The following is a 13,084-nucleotide window of genomic DNA, read 5'->3' on the forward strand; positions in this document are numbered from 1 at the left end:
GAATCATGTGTTATTGCAAAATTCCCTTGCAGGAGGGAGGAGGTCGCAGCTGGGTCAAGAATTGAAGAGGGAAATGATAAATGCCGGGAAAAGAGGCTTCTTGTTTCTACATAGAGCAGAGAAAAGAGAATAATTAGCTGGGTAGAATGGCAAAACAAGCAATTGTAAGTACAATGTGCTATATAATATGTTGATTGCAATATAAAAGGGGAAAAAAACTTTGATGATTCTTTAAATGGGTGAAATTGCAAAGCACCTGTAAAAGCAAGTAACCTTCTTTTTAGGAATGGAAAACATTTTAATTTTATAATTTATTGTTCATTGTCTAAATTACCAGTCATCTCTGTAGTTTATCCTATGCAAGGAGAACAGAGCTTGCAAGATTTTCATTATACTGTGAAATTTTGAAAGTGCCCCTTTTTCTCATACTGCAGAAGCAAAGCTTTTTCTTGCACAATGCTCAAATTGGGCCAACGACGCCGTCATGCCAGTGTTCCAAACTGTCAAACATCAGAATCGTTCTGCAGGCAGCAAGCCTGGAAGCTGGGATCCAGTGTGCTCCTGACAGAAGAAGATGTGAAAACTCTGTTAATATATCATACCTGCTGTAATAAAATGCTGTTTAACCCTACATTGCTTCAACTACAATAAAGCTCTAGTAATATGTAACTTTAATGTCCAGAATTTCATGCAATCCAGCATTAGCAAAAGTTGTCCAAATTTCATTATTTCTGAACTTCCTGTGTTTGTTTTCCATTGCTGGTATCACATTACTAACCAGTTTAGTTCTCCACTTGAACTTCCACCCATAATTCCATTACTTGACTTGTCATGCTTTTTCGCAAAAGTCATTTAAACCTCAAATAGTGCATGAAGAGACTCAAATGAAACACAGAGAGGCCACGTCTTGGAAAGCTATATCTCCACACACCGGACCCTCCTCTAGAACAAAGCGTACAGATCTTGAGAGGTGGGGCTAAACATCCTCATTTAAAAGTTGGTCGTTTCTCCCACCTACTTCATGACAGTAAGCTGTGGGAAGCTGTGAACAGCGCTGGTGGGAATGAAAATCGTAATTATTCTCTCTCTGGCGGCTATTTGCTTAGCCAAAAGCCGTAAAGGTGAGCTATGGAAAACAAAAAACTTTGAGAACTGAATCAGCCTTCATTCATATAGTTGTTGGATTTTCTCCATTATATGATCATTTTTTACAAAATGTACACATAAGATTTTACATTTTGCCAGTTTGCTTACCAAAGATATCCATTTAAATTGTATATTAATGGTGTATTTCATATCAAAGCTACAATTAAATTCAATTAGCGGGAATTAGTTTTTCAGTTTATTAGATTGCACTAGGCAGTTTGCAATTCATTATTTTTTTGTCTTTTGTTTTCCGAGTCTTAGAAGTTATTGCATTCATTTAGATCACAGTATGCATATTCACAGCCGTAAAATGCATCGACAGCTACTCATTTTTTATGGTTACATAACCAAGGATGAGGTATCTATTTACTCTTAGCTAAACCTTTTCCATCTTTTTATTACTTAGTTATTGAAATATATTTGTGTAAATATATGGCCGCCTACGAAACTAATGAACACCCTGATGTTAATATATTTTTCTATTCATTATTTTAATTAATGGGTGGGAATACCATATGTGCAAATCCAAAATTGAGTTGAATGATGGAGTACTTGGCCACATGCAGTCACCATTAACACTTACTGCATGTTGTCTAAAACTTTGCTTAGATGACCGTGTATCACAATCCATGTATGTACTGTGATACATGGACTGGCCATGGGTCTGCTGTCTGAGATTGACAGCCACATATATAGTCTAACAGTGTGTGAAATTCGGTTCAGGATACCCACGGCCATTCCGTGTCTTGTGAACCGTGATACGCAAACGTTTGAATGAGGCTTCATTAGGAATTTGCTGCATATTGCCTTTTTAGAAGTTTACTAAACTTCTTATTTTTATATTTTAGACATTTTTGGCATTTCAACAGGATGTTCCATAAATGTTTAATAGATAAAACACTGGGACCTGCATCTATCATTAGAATAGGGATCCCTGATCCTCATCATACAGCCAACCCTCCATCCCCATTAGCCCTAAGTTGGTTGCTCTCAGGGACCCTTGTTCTAGAGATATCCTGATGATATGTGATAAATGTCTAAGATGGCAATAACTTTTTCATGTATAAGAAGTATGGTAAATATTCCCCAGCTCCATCTAATGGCTCCTGCAGGCTGCTGGAATATTTATATCTATGACCCGAATTCACCAATTTTCTCCAGAATTCCGGGATAAAACAGTTTGAAATGTTTAAAAAGTGTGTGCAGCTTGGCAGGAAAGTGTGAGTGCGACCTACCTCAGCCAACAAATCCATCATGATATATCAGATGAGTTGGCATAAATTTCAAAAGAAATGTACTCCAGTTTCTGACTGGAGTATAATTTTTACACTGGTACCAAGTAGATAATTTAAAGTACTTGAGGTTTTTTTTTAGTTTTTCGTTTGATTTTTTTAACTTGTGTTTTTACAGCAATGTTTTTTCAAATGTGGATTTTGTTTCTTTTTGGTATGTCATGTCTTAAATAATACTGCTTTGTTTTGGAAACTTCCTATTTCCTAAGCATTGATGAAACTTGTTAGCTTAGCAAACAGGACATGTTGCAGGTCGATATCTGCAGTGTTAAAAAAATAGAACACAGTGGGTATGAGATTTTCTTAAATTTTATCCTCTTTGCCCTAACTGTAATATGCTTAGATTTTTGTGCACAAAAATTCACAGCATAAAAAGCCACACCAAACGCATGTGTGTAAGCTAGAGAGTGATTTCCATTTGATAATGTATACCCCTATTTTACTTAATGACAAATGTTTTTTTTTTCTAACAAAACAGTGAGTTGATTTGGTATAGACCAAATATTTTGACTTTTTAGATTTAATATATTGTACTAAGCAGAGATCTTCTATTTTTTTCTTTTATCAAAAAGCATTTCATTTCCCAAGTTCAGCACAGGCTGTAAATCGCATAGTCTTTGAACCTGAGAATGGAGCCTCACTAAACCATGGGAAAAGTCACAACTCTGAAAAGTCATCTGAAGAATCTGGCCTGGTGTTGAGTAATCCCTCTCGTAGAGATGTGAAGATTGGTAAGCGCCTTCTCCATAGATATAAAATTATTTATATTTGTAAATATATGATTATCATTTGAAAATCATCCTTTGTATCTAAAAAAAAATGTAAGTTTTAAGCTTCTTTTTTGCCGGTTTCATTTATAATAATGAACCATCTGTCTAGGACACATCTAGTATCAAGGTATAAATTTACTTTTGTACTTTTATGTTAGACATGCATTATGGACATGTTGTTTATTTTCAGAATCACCAGTTTTTGGATTTCGTGGTAAAGCAGGTCATTCAGGAGGAATAAAGAATATTTCACCAGAAGAGCCTATATTTATTGAGAATACTACACCAGTCCTAGAAAAGGGAAAATCTTCCTCAAGTGGGGAAAGCCAGGCTGTTAATGATAAGCAAGAGGCGTCTTCAAGTGAGGAAAGCAATCAGGAGGAGGCAAATGCAGCGGATGCTAACCAAAATGTGTCATCTGGTGAGGAGAATAAGGCAGCAGCTGTCAACCAAGATGACTCTTCTAATGAAGAGAATAATTTACAAGCCATTACAGAAAAAGAGGCCTCCAGTGAGGAAATCAACGCACCAAACGCTTCCAATGATGAACAAATCATTAAACCAGCAGAATCTCAAGAAGAACCCAAAATTAAGGTCTTCAACACAACAGCAAATCAAAAAATTCCCTTCCAGCCTTTTTCTCGAGCAATTAAATTAGTCCCAAGAATCATAGCAAGAGATGTTGATGGGGAAAGGCCAGAAGCAGCCAAACATAGTCGTGGCCGAGGCCACCGGCTGCTAAGAAGCATAGAACTCAACCTTGCAGAATTAGACATAAAACCTAATGTCCAAGGACCTCAAGGGAGGATTCAGACGGCTAACAAGCGGGTGCGAAGACCAGCTAAATAATAATCATAAGCAACAATAATATTTTATCTGTAGATTCCAAAGCCTAGTACATAATTTGCATGGAAATTAATCAATAGCCGCAAATGCTTAACTCCAGTGTATTCACACAGCTTTGCCTTTCAAACCTTCCCTTTTAATCCTCTGCCCTAATTTCCCCAACAAAATTATAATAAAGCTTCAGCAACGACGCCGGCACCTTATTTGACTAATTTGATTTGGCTATATAATGATTGTGCATGACAGGACAAAGGTAGATTGTGATTACGGATGCCTATGAAATCTGTACCCATAAAGATCTAAGTATGTAACATGTCTCTTCTCAATTGCTTTTTGTATTAAATATTGTTATTTATTGTAAAGGACAATTTTAAAATCATTAAAACTATTTTAATAAAATTATCAAACATTCAAAGATATTCCAATAAGGTCATGAAATCAAGAAAAACAAAAAATTAACCCTATACCATAACTGATGAGTCAGATAAAATTTAGCTTTTAATTCATCTCTCTAAAAACAGAAGCCATATAAAACAATCACCATGCAGCCAACCGTGCTGGCTACTTGCACCCTGCACAGCAAATCCTATTAACAGTGCCTACCTACCAGCGGAGATTGGCACCCTAGACACAAAGAATGAGAAATGGCGCCCCCGCTCCTTGGCGGCTCACCCTGAATCTCGTACATAGCCCTGCGCTGGTGAGTCACATATTCATCCAATTGTACAGGAAAAAGGAGTAACAGAAAGATTGCCAGTTAGAGGATTTATGTTCCCTGCTGATATACAACCTGCCTGACCGCAGAGGTAGGCACCCTACTTGTCAGCAGATATGGCACCCCCGCTCCACGACTGTTCCTAAGAGTCCCTAATTATTGACTATTATTGACTAGGTCCAGGTGACAGATACATCAGGTAGTCATATATTGAAAAAGGCAGTCAAAAAAACACACATTGTCAATATGCAACAGGTAGATGTTCAATGACACATGGTGATAGATAAATGAATAACTCTAATAGCAGCTAGCAAAAGGAGGTATGGTTATGGTTTCAGATGCTCTCAATGACCTCTACGCGTTTCACCATATTGAATCATCAGGAGGTTCAGATGTAAGGATGCTGCATCCACCTTCCTTCAAAATATAGGTATCCCCATCGATTGAAAAGAGGCGGTTGTATTTCCTCCACTCACTAGAGGTCAAATGTTAGCACCTCCCAAGATGGAGTCTGATCATTAATGTGTAGTTGCAAATTATAGCAGCATTTGTCCCCTGGATTCCTTGCAAATAGCGCCATTTGAGATCGCTGGTAATCATTGTTGGGGAAGTGGCATATGTTTACCTCGGGTTGTCGCATGACCAGATGCTCCTCATGTCCTCCCGCTGCGTGCGGTCCAGCTGGAACACACAGGTGGCTCCCTGCACTGTCCGTGTATGTCCGGAAGCCACACAGTGCTCCATGCACAGACCATCAATGATGCATACCAGAAATACATCATCGGCCGCTGCCCAATGCGTTCCACTGTGGGACGCAAGCCTCTACTATCCGCATGGTAATTTGCCATGCTGAGTATATTAACCCCGCAAGACCAGGGTGGAATTCCATAATACTCATAAATGGGACAAATTGCCTGCTAGTATGCAGAATATATAAAGGAAAGGTAAATGTATAAAATAAATCTTATAAGGATAATTATTTACAATTGATTCTTTTTAATCGTCACAATAATTTGTTAGCCCCTGCAATCATCATGGGGATATAGCTAAACATGGTAAGAAATTATCTTCTATAAACAGGCCCTGAGTTAAGCATTAAAGCTGGATTACCGTCAACCATAGCTACAGAAAACATGCATATGAAAGACTTTCATTAAGGCCCGATGGTGCCAATGAATCCAAGCGATGAATCCATGCACATTCTTTTTGGAGTAACAATCTGTCATAGTTTCCTCCCAGGGGGTTCTGATTGATCAATGACACTAAACGAAATCTCACCAGTTTTGCCCTGGTGTACCTCATTAATATGTCTGGCTATGGGCGTGTCACATTTGTGTCTTATGTCACTGATGTGCTCACCCACTCTTCTCTAAATTCCCTTGTTGTGTTACCGACATAGTCTTTTGGGCAATTACAGGTTGCTACATATACAATTCCAGTGGTCTTGCAGTTGGAAAAATCACGAAGATAAAATTTCCTGTTAGTGGATGAACTAACCACATATTTGCAAGGTTTCATAAACCTGCAATTGACACAGCTACCACATTTAAAGAAGCCGCAGGTCTTCTGATCCAACCAGGTGTCCTCCAACCCTGGTCTCTTAAATAGACTATATACCAAGTTGTCTTTAAGGGATCGTCCCTTTCTGAAGGTGACCATTGGTCGTGATCCAATACTGCCTGCCAAATCAGGATCAGCTGTCAGGATATCCCAAGATTTGTTGAGGATCCCCATAACTCTCCTATTTTGACAGTCAAAGGTGCCAATGATCCTAGTGACATCTAGATTCTCAGTGGGGCGTCTCGTGTGGGTTTGTAATGAGGTGCTTTTCTCTCGAGACAGGGTATGGTTGAATGCCATCTCAACAATCCCCCTGGGGTAATAATAATATAATAATAATAATAATTTTTATTTATATAGCGCCAACATATTCCGCAGCGCTTTACAAATTATAGAGGGGACTTGTACAGACAATAGACATTACAGCATAACAGAAATATAGTTCAAAACAGATACCAGGAGGAGTGAGGGCCCTGCTCGCAAGCTTACAGACTATGAGGAAAAGGGGAGACACGAGAGGTGGATGGTAACAATTGCTTTAGTTATTCGGACCGGCCATAGTGTAAGGCTCGGGTGTTCATGTAAAGCTGCATGAACCAGTTAACTGCCTAAGTATGTAGCAGTACAGACACAGAGGGCTATTAACTGCATAAAGTGAATGAGAACATGATGCGAGGAACCTGAATTGCCTATTTTTAAAAAAAATAAATAAATAAAAACAATAGTTTTTTTTTTTTTTTTTAAATAGGCCACACAGGGATCGTTAGGTTAATGCATTGAGGCGGTAGGCCAGTCTGAACAAATGAGTTTTTAGGGTACGCTTAAAACTGTGGGGATTGGGGATTAATCGTATTAACCTAGGTAGTGCATTCCAAAGAATCGGCGCAGCACGTGTAAAGTCTTGGAGACGGGAGTGGGAGGTTCTGATTATTGAGGATGCTAACCTGAGGTCATTAGCGGAGCGGAGGGCACGGGAAGGGTGGTAGACTGAGACCAGAGAGGAGATGTAGGGTGGTGCTGAGCCATGGAGAGCTTTGTGGATGAGGGTAGTAGTTTTGTACTGGATTCTGGAGTGGATGGGTAGCCAGTGTAATGACTGGCACAAGGTAGAGGCATCGGTGTAACGGTTGGTGAGGAATATGATCCTGGCAGCAGCATTCAGGACAGATTGGAGCGGGGAAAGTTTGGTAAGAGGGAGGCCGATTAGTAGAGAGTTACAATAGTCCAGACGAGAATGAATAAGTGAAACAGTAAGAGTTTTTGCAGAGTCGAAAGTAAGAAAAGGGCGAATTCTAGAAATGTTTTTGAGATGCAGGTAAGAAGAGCGAGCCAGTGATCGGATGTGGGGGGTGAATGAAAGGTCAGAATCAAGGATGACCCCAAGGCAGTGGGCATGTTGCTTTGGAGTAATGGTGGAACCGCACACGGAGATGGCAATGTCAGGCAAAGGTAGGTTAGTAGAGGGAGAGAACACGAGGAGTTCAGTTTTTGACAGGTTTAGTTTCAGATAGAGGGAGGACATGATGTTAGAGACAGCGGTAAGACAATCACTGGTGTTTTCTAAAAAGGTCGGCGTGACAACAGGAGAAGAGGTGTATAATTGGGTGTCATCAGCATAGAGATGGTACTGGAAACCAAATCTACTGATTGTTTGTCCAATAGGGGCAGTATACAATGAGAAGAGGAGGGGGCCTAGGACTGATCCTTGAGGAACTCCAACAGTAAGGGGAAGATGAGAGGAGGAGGAACCAGCAAAACATACAGTGAAGGATCAGTCAGAGAGATAGGAGGAGAACCAGGAGAGAACGGTGTCCTTGAGGCCGATGGAGCGGAGCATGGTGAGGAGGAGCTTATGATCCACAGTATCGAATGCTGCAGAGAGAACCAAGAGAATTAGCATGGAGTAGTGACCATTAGATTTAGCTGTTAGTAGGTCATTAGAGACTTTAGTGAGGGCGGTTTCAGTAGAGTGTAAAGAGCGGAAGCCAGATTGAAGAGGGTCGAGAAGAGAGTTATCTGAGAGATAGCGGGTAAGACGGGAGTGGACCAGGCGTTCGAGGAGTTTAGAGATGAAGGGGTACCCTTTATAATAAAATCTCCTCTTCATTTCTGCAATAATCAGCAGGCATCCCTGTCAGAGCAGTTTCTCCTTAACCTTAAGAATTGACCTCCGGGAATACCACACTTCAACGCTTTCGGATGTTGGCTACCCCACCTGAGCGGCTGTTGATACCCGTGGGTTTACGATAGATCTGGATTTTTAAAAAAAATCCCTATTTTTTGGGATCTGAACATCAAGGAATGGTAGGGTAGTTTTATTCAATTCGAATGTGAATCTCATATTTATGGAGTTAACGTTCAACTCCTTTATAAACTCCAAAAAACTTGTTTCAGTACCCTGCTAGATAACAAACACGTCATCAATAAATCTGTACAAAACCCCCACATGTTGGTGCCACCATCTTGGTTCATCTGGAAAGACTATGGTTTCCTCTCACCAGCCCAGGAACAGGTTGGCATAGGATGGGGCACAAGAACTGCCCATCACCATGCCCCTGAATGGTGGAAGTACTTCCTGTCAAAAATGAAAAAATTCCTTGTGAGCTTGAATTGTAAGAAGTCCAATACAAATTGACTGTGGGCCCAACATTGAATGGCCCTGGATTTCAAAAAATGTTCAGCAGTCATTAGGCCCAAGTTATATGGCATATTGCTATGCAAGGCCTCAACATCAATAGAAGCCAAGAGAGAACCCTCCATGACATGGATACCTTCCAGTTTGAGAAGGAGATCAGAGGTATCCCTAATACATGAGGGGAGGGCGAGCACAAAGGGACGGAGTATCTCATCGATGTAGACACCACAGTTTTGAATCAATGAGTCAGATCCTGAAACAATAAGACGTACCTTGATGGAACTTACTCCCTTATGCACCTTTGGTAAGGTATAAAATGTGGTAGTTAGAGGTTGCAATGGAAAAAAGAACTGAAATTCGTTCTTAGAAATCAGACCCTCATTCCTAGCTGGTTCTAGTAGATGTTTAAGTTCAGTTTTGAAAGTTGCAGAGGGATCAGATCGCAGTATTTCATAGGTATGAGAATCTCCAAGTATAGTGTAACACATCTTTAAATAATCAGATTCCTCCATTATTACCAAATTCCCCCCTTTATCAGAGGGTTTGATTATCAGTCCATTAACCTTTATTAACCTTACCAAGGCCTTTTGTTCACCTTATGTTAGATTGGAGTCTGAGAAAGATCTCAATGCTGGTAATATCAGCTGATGGCGACATCTTGGTGCTCTTATTTCTCAGACTGGTATAGGGGCCCTGTCCTTCCCCATTGCTGTTTTCATCCAGTAAACCCAACAATGCTCTATAGCCCTCTAAATCGTCGTCCCGTAGTCCCAGAAGTTCACATTCAGGGTATGTGCACACGTACATTTTTTTCGCATTTTTTTCACGCTAAAAACACTATAAAAACTCATTAAAAATGCATACATTATGCATTCTATCATTTAGAATGCATTCTGCATGTTTTGTGCACATGGATGCGTTTATTTCCGTGAAAAAAACGCATCGCGGTAAAAAAATGAGCATGTTCATTATTTTTGCGGATTTTCTGCGCTTTTCCCGCAGTTCTATGCATTTGGGAAAAACGCACAAAAAACGCACCAAAAACGCGTCAAAATCGTGGTAAAAACGCATGTGGATTTCTGGCAGAAATGTCCGGTTTTTGTCAGGAAAATTTCTGCAAGAAATCCTGACGTGTGCACATACCCTCAATCTGATCATTGCGTGCAAAAACTTTTTCCACTTCAACTTTCTACAAAATAAATTAATATCTTTTGTCCAGCTGAAACAATCATATTTATTGGTGGGAACAAAATTAAGGCCTTTTTTAAGGACACTATTGTCCTCAGATGAGAGTGTGTAAGTCGACAGGTTAATTATTTGACCCTGATTTAAACTTATTTGGGTCTTGGGTAGTAACCGGTCTGGGCATTCCTCTCTAAAAAAGAGGAAGAGGAGGCTGAGTATGAGGATCTGTTCCCAGTGGTGGGTCCTCTTATGGCCTGTTGCGACTGACCACCCCTGTGAGCTCCCCATGTATTTTATCTTCCTCTGCCCCTCCATCCTTGTCTATATCGTCTCCCTTTCCTAGGGGAAATACCTGGGTTGGAGCATTCGGTGTCAGATATTTCAATGTCTGATGATGAGATATCAGATACACTCTTTTGATGAAAACTATATGCCTGAATGTCCCCAAAGTCCTTAAAATCTCTCTGGAACTGCAGTTGTTTCCTTTCTTTTATAAAAGACTGGTATTATTCAACAGGTGTCTGTAAACGGCCCTCCCTTATATTGAAATCTGGGTCTGCCTTGGACTTCAACAGATTATCAATTGATTTATTTGTTTTGTTGATAGATCAAAGAGTTTCTTTTCCTCCTCCAGAAGTAAATGCATAAACCTTACTGAAGAATAAATAGACTCTTTTAGCCACTTAGTAAGAAATTCTCGAGACACGGTTCTAGGTGAAGGATTGAGATTAATCCTAAGGCCTCTGGGTACCACTCTGTTTTTATTTACTTTTCTAGTGCCTTTATTTCCCACCAAGATTTTATATGTTCTTTATAGTCAGCATATACGTCACTAAAAAGAGATTTGAGTGACTGATTAAATTAAAATTAATCTTACGTTACATATAGAGATAGCAGACTTTAATTACAGGAACAGTGATGTGAAAAAGAGCAGTCTTCAATATTGCCTGTCGGTCATGGGGAATAGTTCCTGGGGTTTCAGAAAAATATAGAACTTCAACACTTAAACTCAGAACTGAAATATCCAGTGTCTTTAAAGTGAATCTGTAACCAGGTTTTGCCACCTAATCTGAGAGTTGCATAATGTATAGAGCAAAGACCCTGATTCCATCGATAGTTTTGATAAAATCACTGTTTTATTAGCAGGAGATTATCACTAGAGGACTATTAAACCTGCGGCCATATAGTGCTCCATATTCATTAGCTCTTTATAACCCTGAAAACCACAAAAAAAGGAAAAAATTCTCCAATATTCAAGAAAAAAGCAAAGAACAGGCAGAGATTCTTACCTGTCTAACTGGGCCTCAATACAATTGCACTAACAGGTGCAGCGGAACCAAGCAAAATGGCAACTGCACAGGTGCAATAATACCAAATGAAACAGCCAGCCTTCAATCAGGGATTGGCCGTGTGGCACACCAATGCAAAAAAATATATATATGAAGATGGGAGGCGCTGGACCCAGACCGCGACGCCCATCAGACCCGAAACGAGTCGGAACTGCCCTTGGGTGAGTATAATATAACCTGTTTTTCTTATCTTTCAGGTGACATCGGGGGCTTATCTACAGCATTACAGAATGCTGTAGATAAGCCCCTCATGCCGTTGGCCTTAGCTCATATACGATTTTTGGGGTGACAGATTCCCTTTAAGGCTGGCTGTTTCATTTGGTATTATTGCACCTGTGCAGTTGCCATTTTACTTGGGTCCGCTCCACCCTGTTAGTGCAATTGTGTTGAGGCCCAGTTAGACATCTCTGCCTGTTTTTTCGTTTTTTCATGAATATTGGAGGATTTTTTTCCTTTTTTTGTGGTTTTCATGTTAGAGCAGGACTGGCAAACATAAGGACCCTTCACACGGGTTGCCATCTTCCATATTATGGTCAGAATATCAACCAATACCTTACATATATTGATATGGTTTTTTTTGCACTTTATATTTTTTTCGGGGTGCAGTTGGGCCCAAATGGTTCTGTAAACTGAGGCCTCTGTTCACACAGGATGCATCATAGTTAGCACCGGGCAGCCCACCATAAGGTGTCATTAATAGGCCGAGAACCAGATGCTCTGCATTCCTTGTATGAACATTGCCACATACAGTGTACATTTTTTTATTTGGCATTACTGCACCTGTGCAGTTGCCATTTTATTTGGGTCCACTGCACCTGTTAGTGCAATTGTATTGAGGCCTAGTTAGACAGGTAAGCATCTCTGCCTGTTTTTTGGTTTTCTCTTTGTAACCCTGCCACTAACACTGACTGGCAGCTTTCTGCTTATGCACAGAAAGCTGCCAATCAGTGATGGAGGCGGAATTATATGGAGCTCAGCATTCAGAGAACGGCTAGATCTACAGAAGATAAACCAGGTATTTTATCAAAATAACAGCGAATAGCTCAATAAGTGACAAATCACTGGAATCAGGGTCTCTGCTACTACATCATGTTCCTCTCAGATGGGTAGCAATAACCTGGGGACATTCTTCATTGAACTGCTGTGTTCAAGTCAGGATTTCAGCGAGGTCAACCTATAGGGGTGCTTCCTTATACTACAGGGTCTGCCTATAGGGGTGCTGCCTTATACTACAGGGTCTGCCTATGGGGTGTTACCTTATATTACAGTGTCTGCCTATGAGCATACTGTCTTATACTACAGGGTCTGCCTATGAGCATACTGTTTTATACTACAGGGTCTGCCTATAGGGTACTGTCTTATATTACAGGGTCTGCCTATAGGGGTACTGTCTTATACTACAGGGTCTGCCTATAGGTGTACTGTCTTATACTACAGGGTCTGCCTATAGGGTACTGTCTTATATTACAGGGTCTGCCTATAGGGGTACTGTCTTATACTACAGGGTCTGCCTATGGGGGTGCTGCCTTATACTACAGGGACTGCCTATAGGGGTGCTGCCTTATACTACAGGGTCTGCCTATAGG

At 40.3% G+C, this 13,084-nt stretch overlaps 1 protein-coding gene across 1 annotated transcript; it reads left to right on the forward strand.

Annotated features, from left to right (window-relative positions):
- The first annotated feature begins 1,048 nt into the window (after positions 1 to 1,048).
- Positions 1,049 to 4,469, forward strand: LOC138667786 (uncharacterized). The gene is made up of 3 exons (XM_069755874.1): positions 1,049 to 1,121; positions 3,011 to 3,169; positions 3,399 to 4,469. The coding sequence occupies exons 1-3, from the start codon at positions 1,064 to 1,066 to the stop codon at positions 4,055 to 4,057; spliced, it is 876 nt and encodes a 291-aa protein (XP_069611975.1). The 5' UTR covers positions 1,049 to 1,063; the 3' UTR covers positions 4,058 to 4,469.
- The last annotated feature ends 8,615 nt before the right edge of the window (positions 4,470 to 13,084 follow it).

This window comes from Ranitomeya imitator, chromosome 2, assembly GCF_032444005.1.
Source record: "Ranitomeya imitator isolate aRanImi1 chromosome 2, aRanImi1.pri, whole genome shotgun sequence".
Lineage (NCBI taxonomy): Eukaryota > Metazoa > Chordata > Amphibia > Anura > Dendrobatidae > Ranitomeya > Ranitomeya imitator.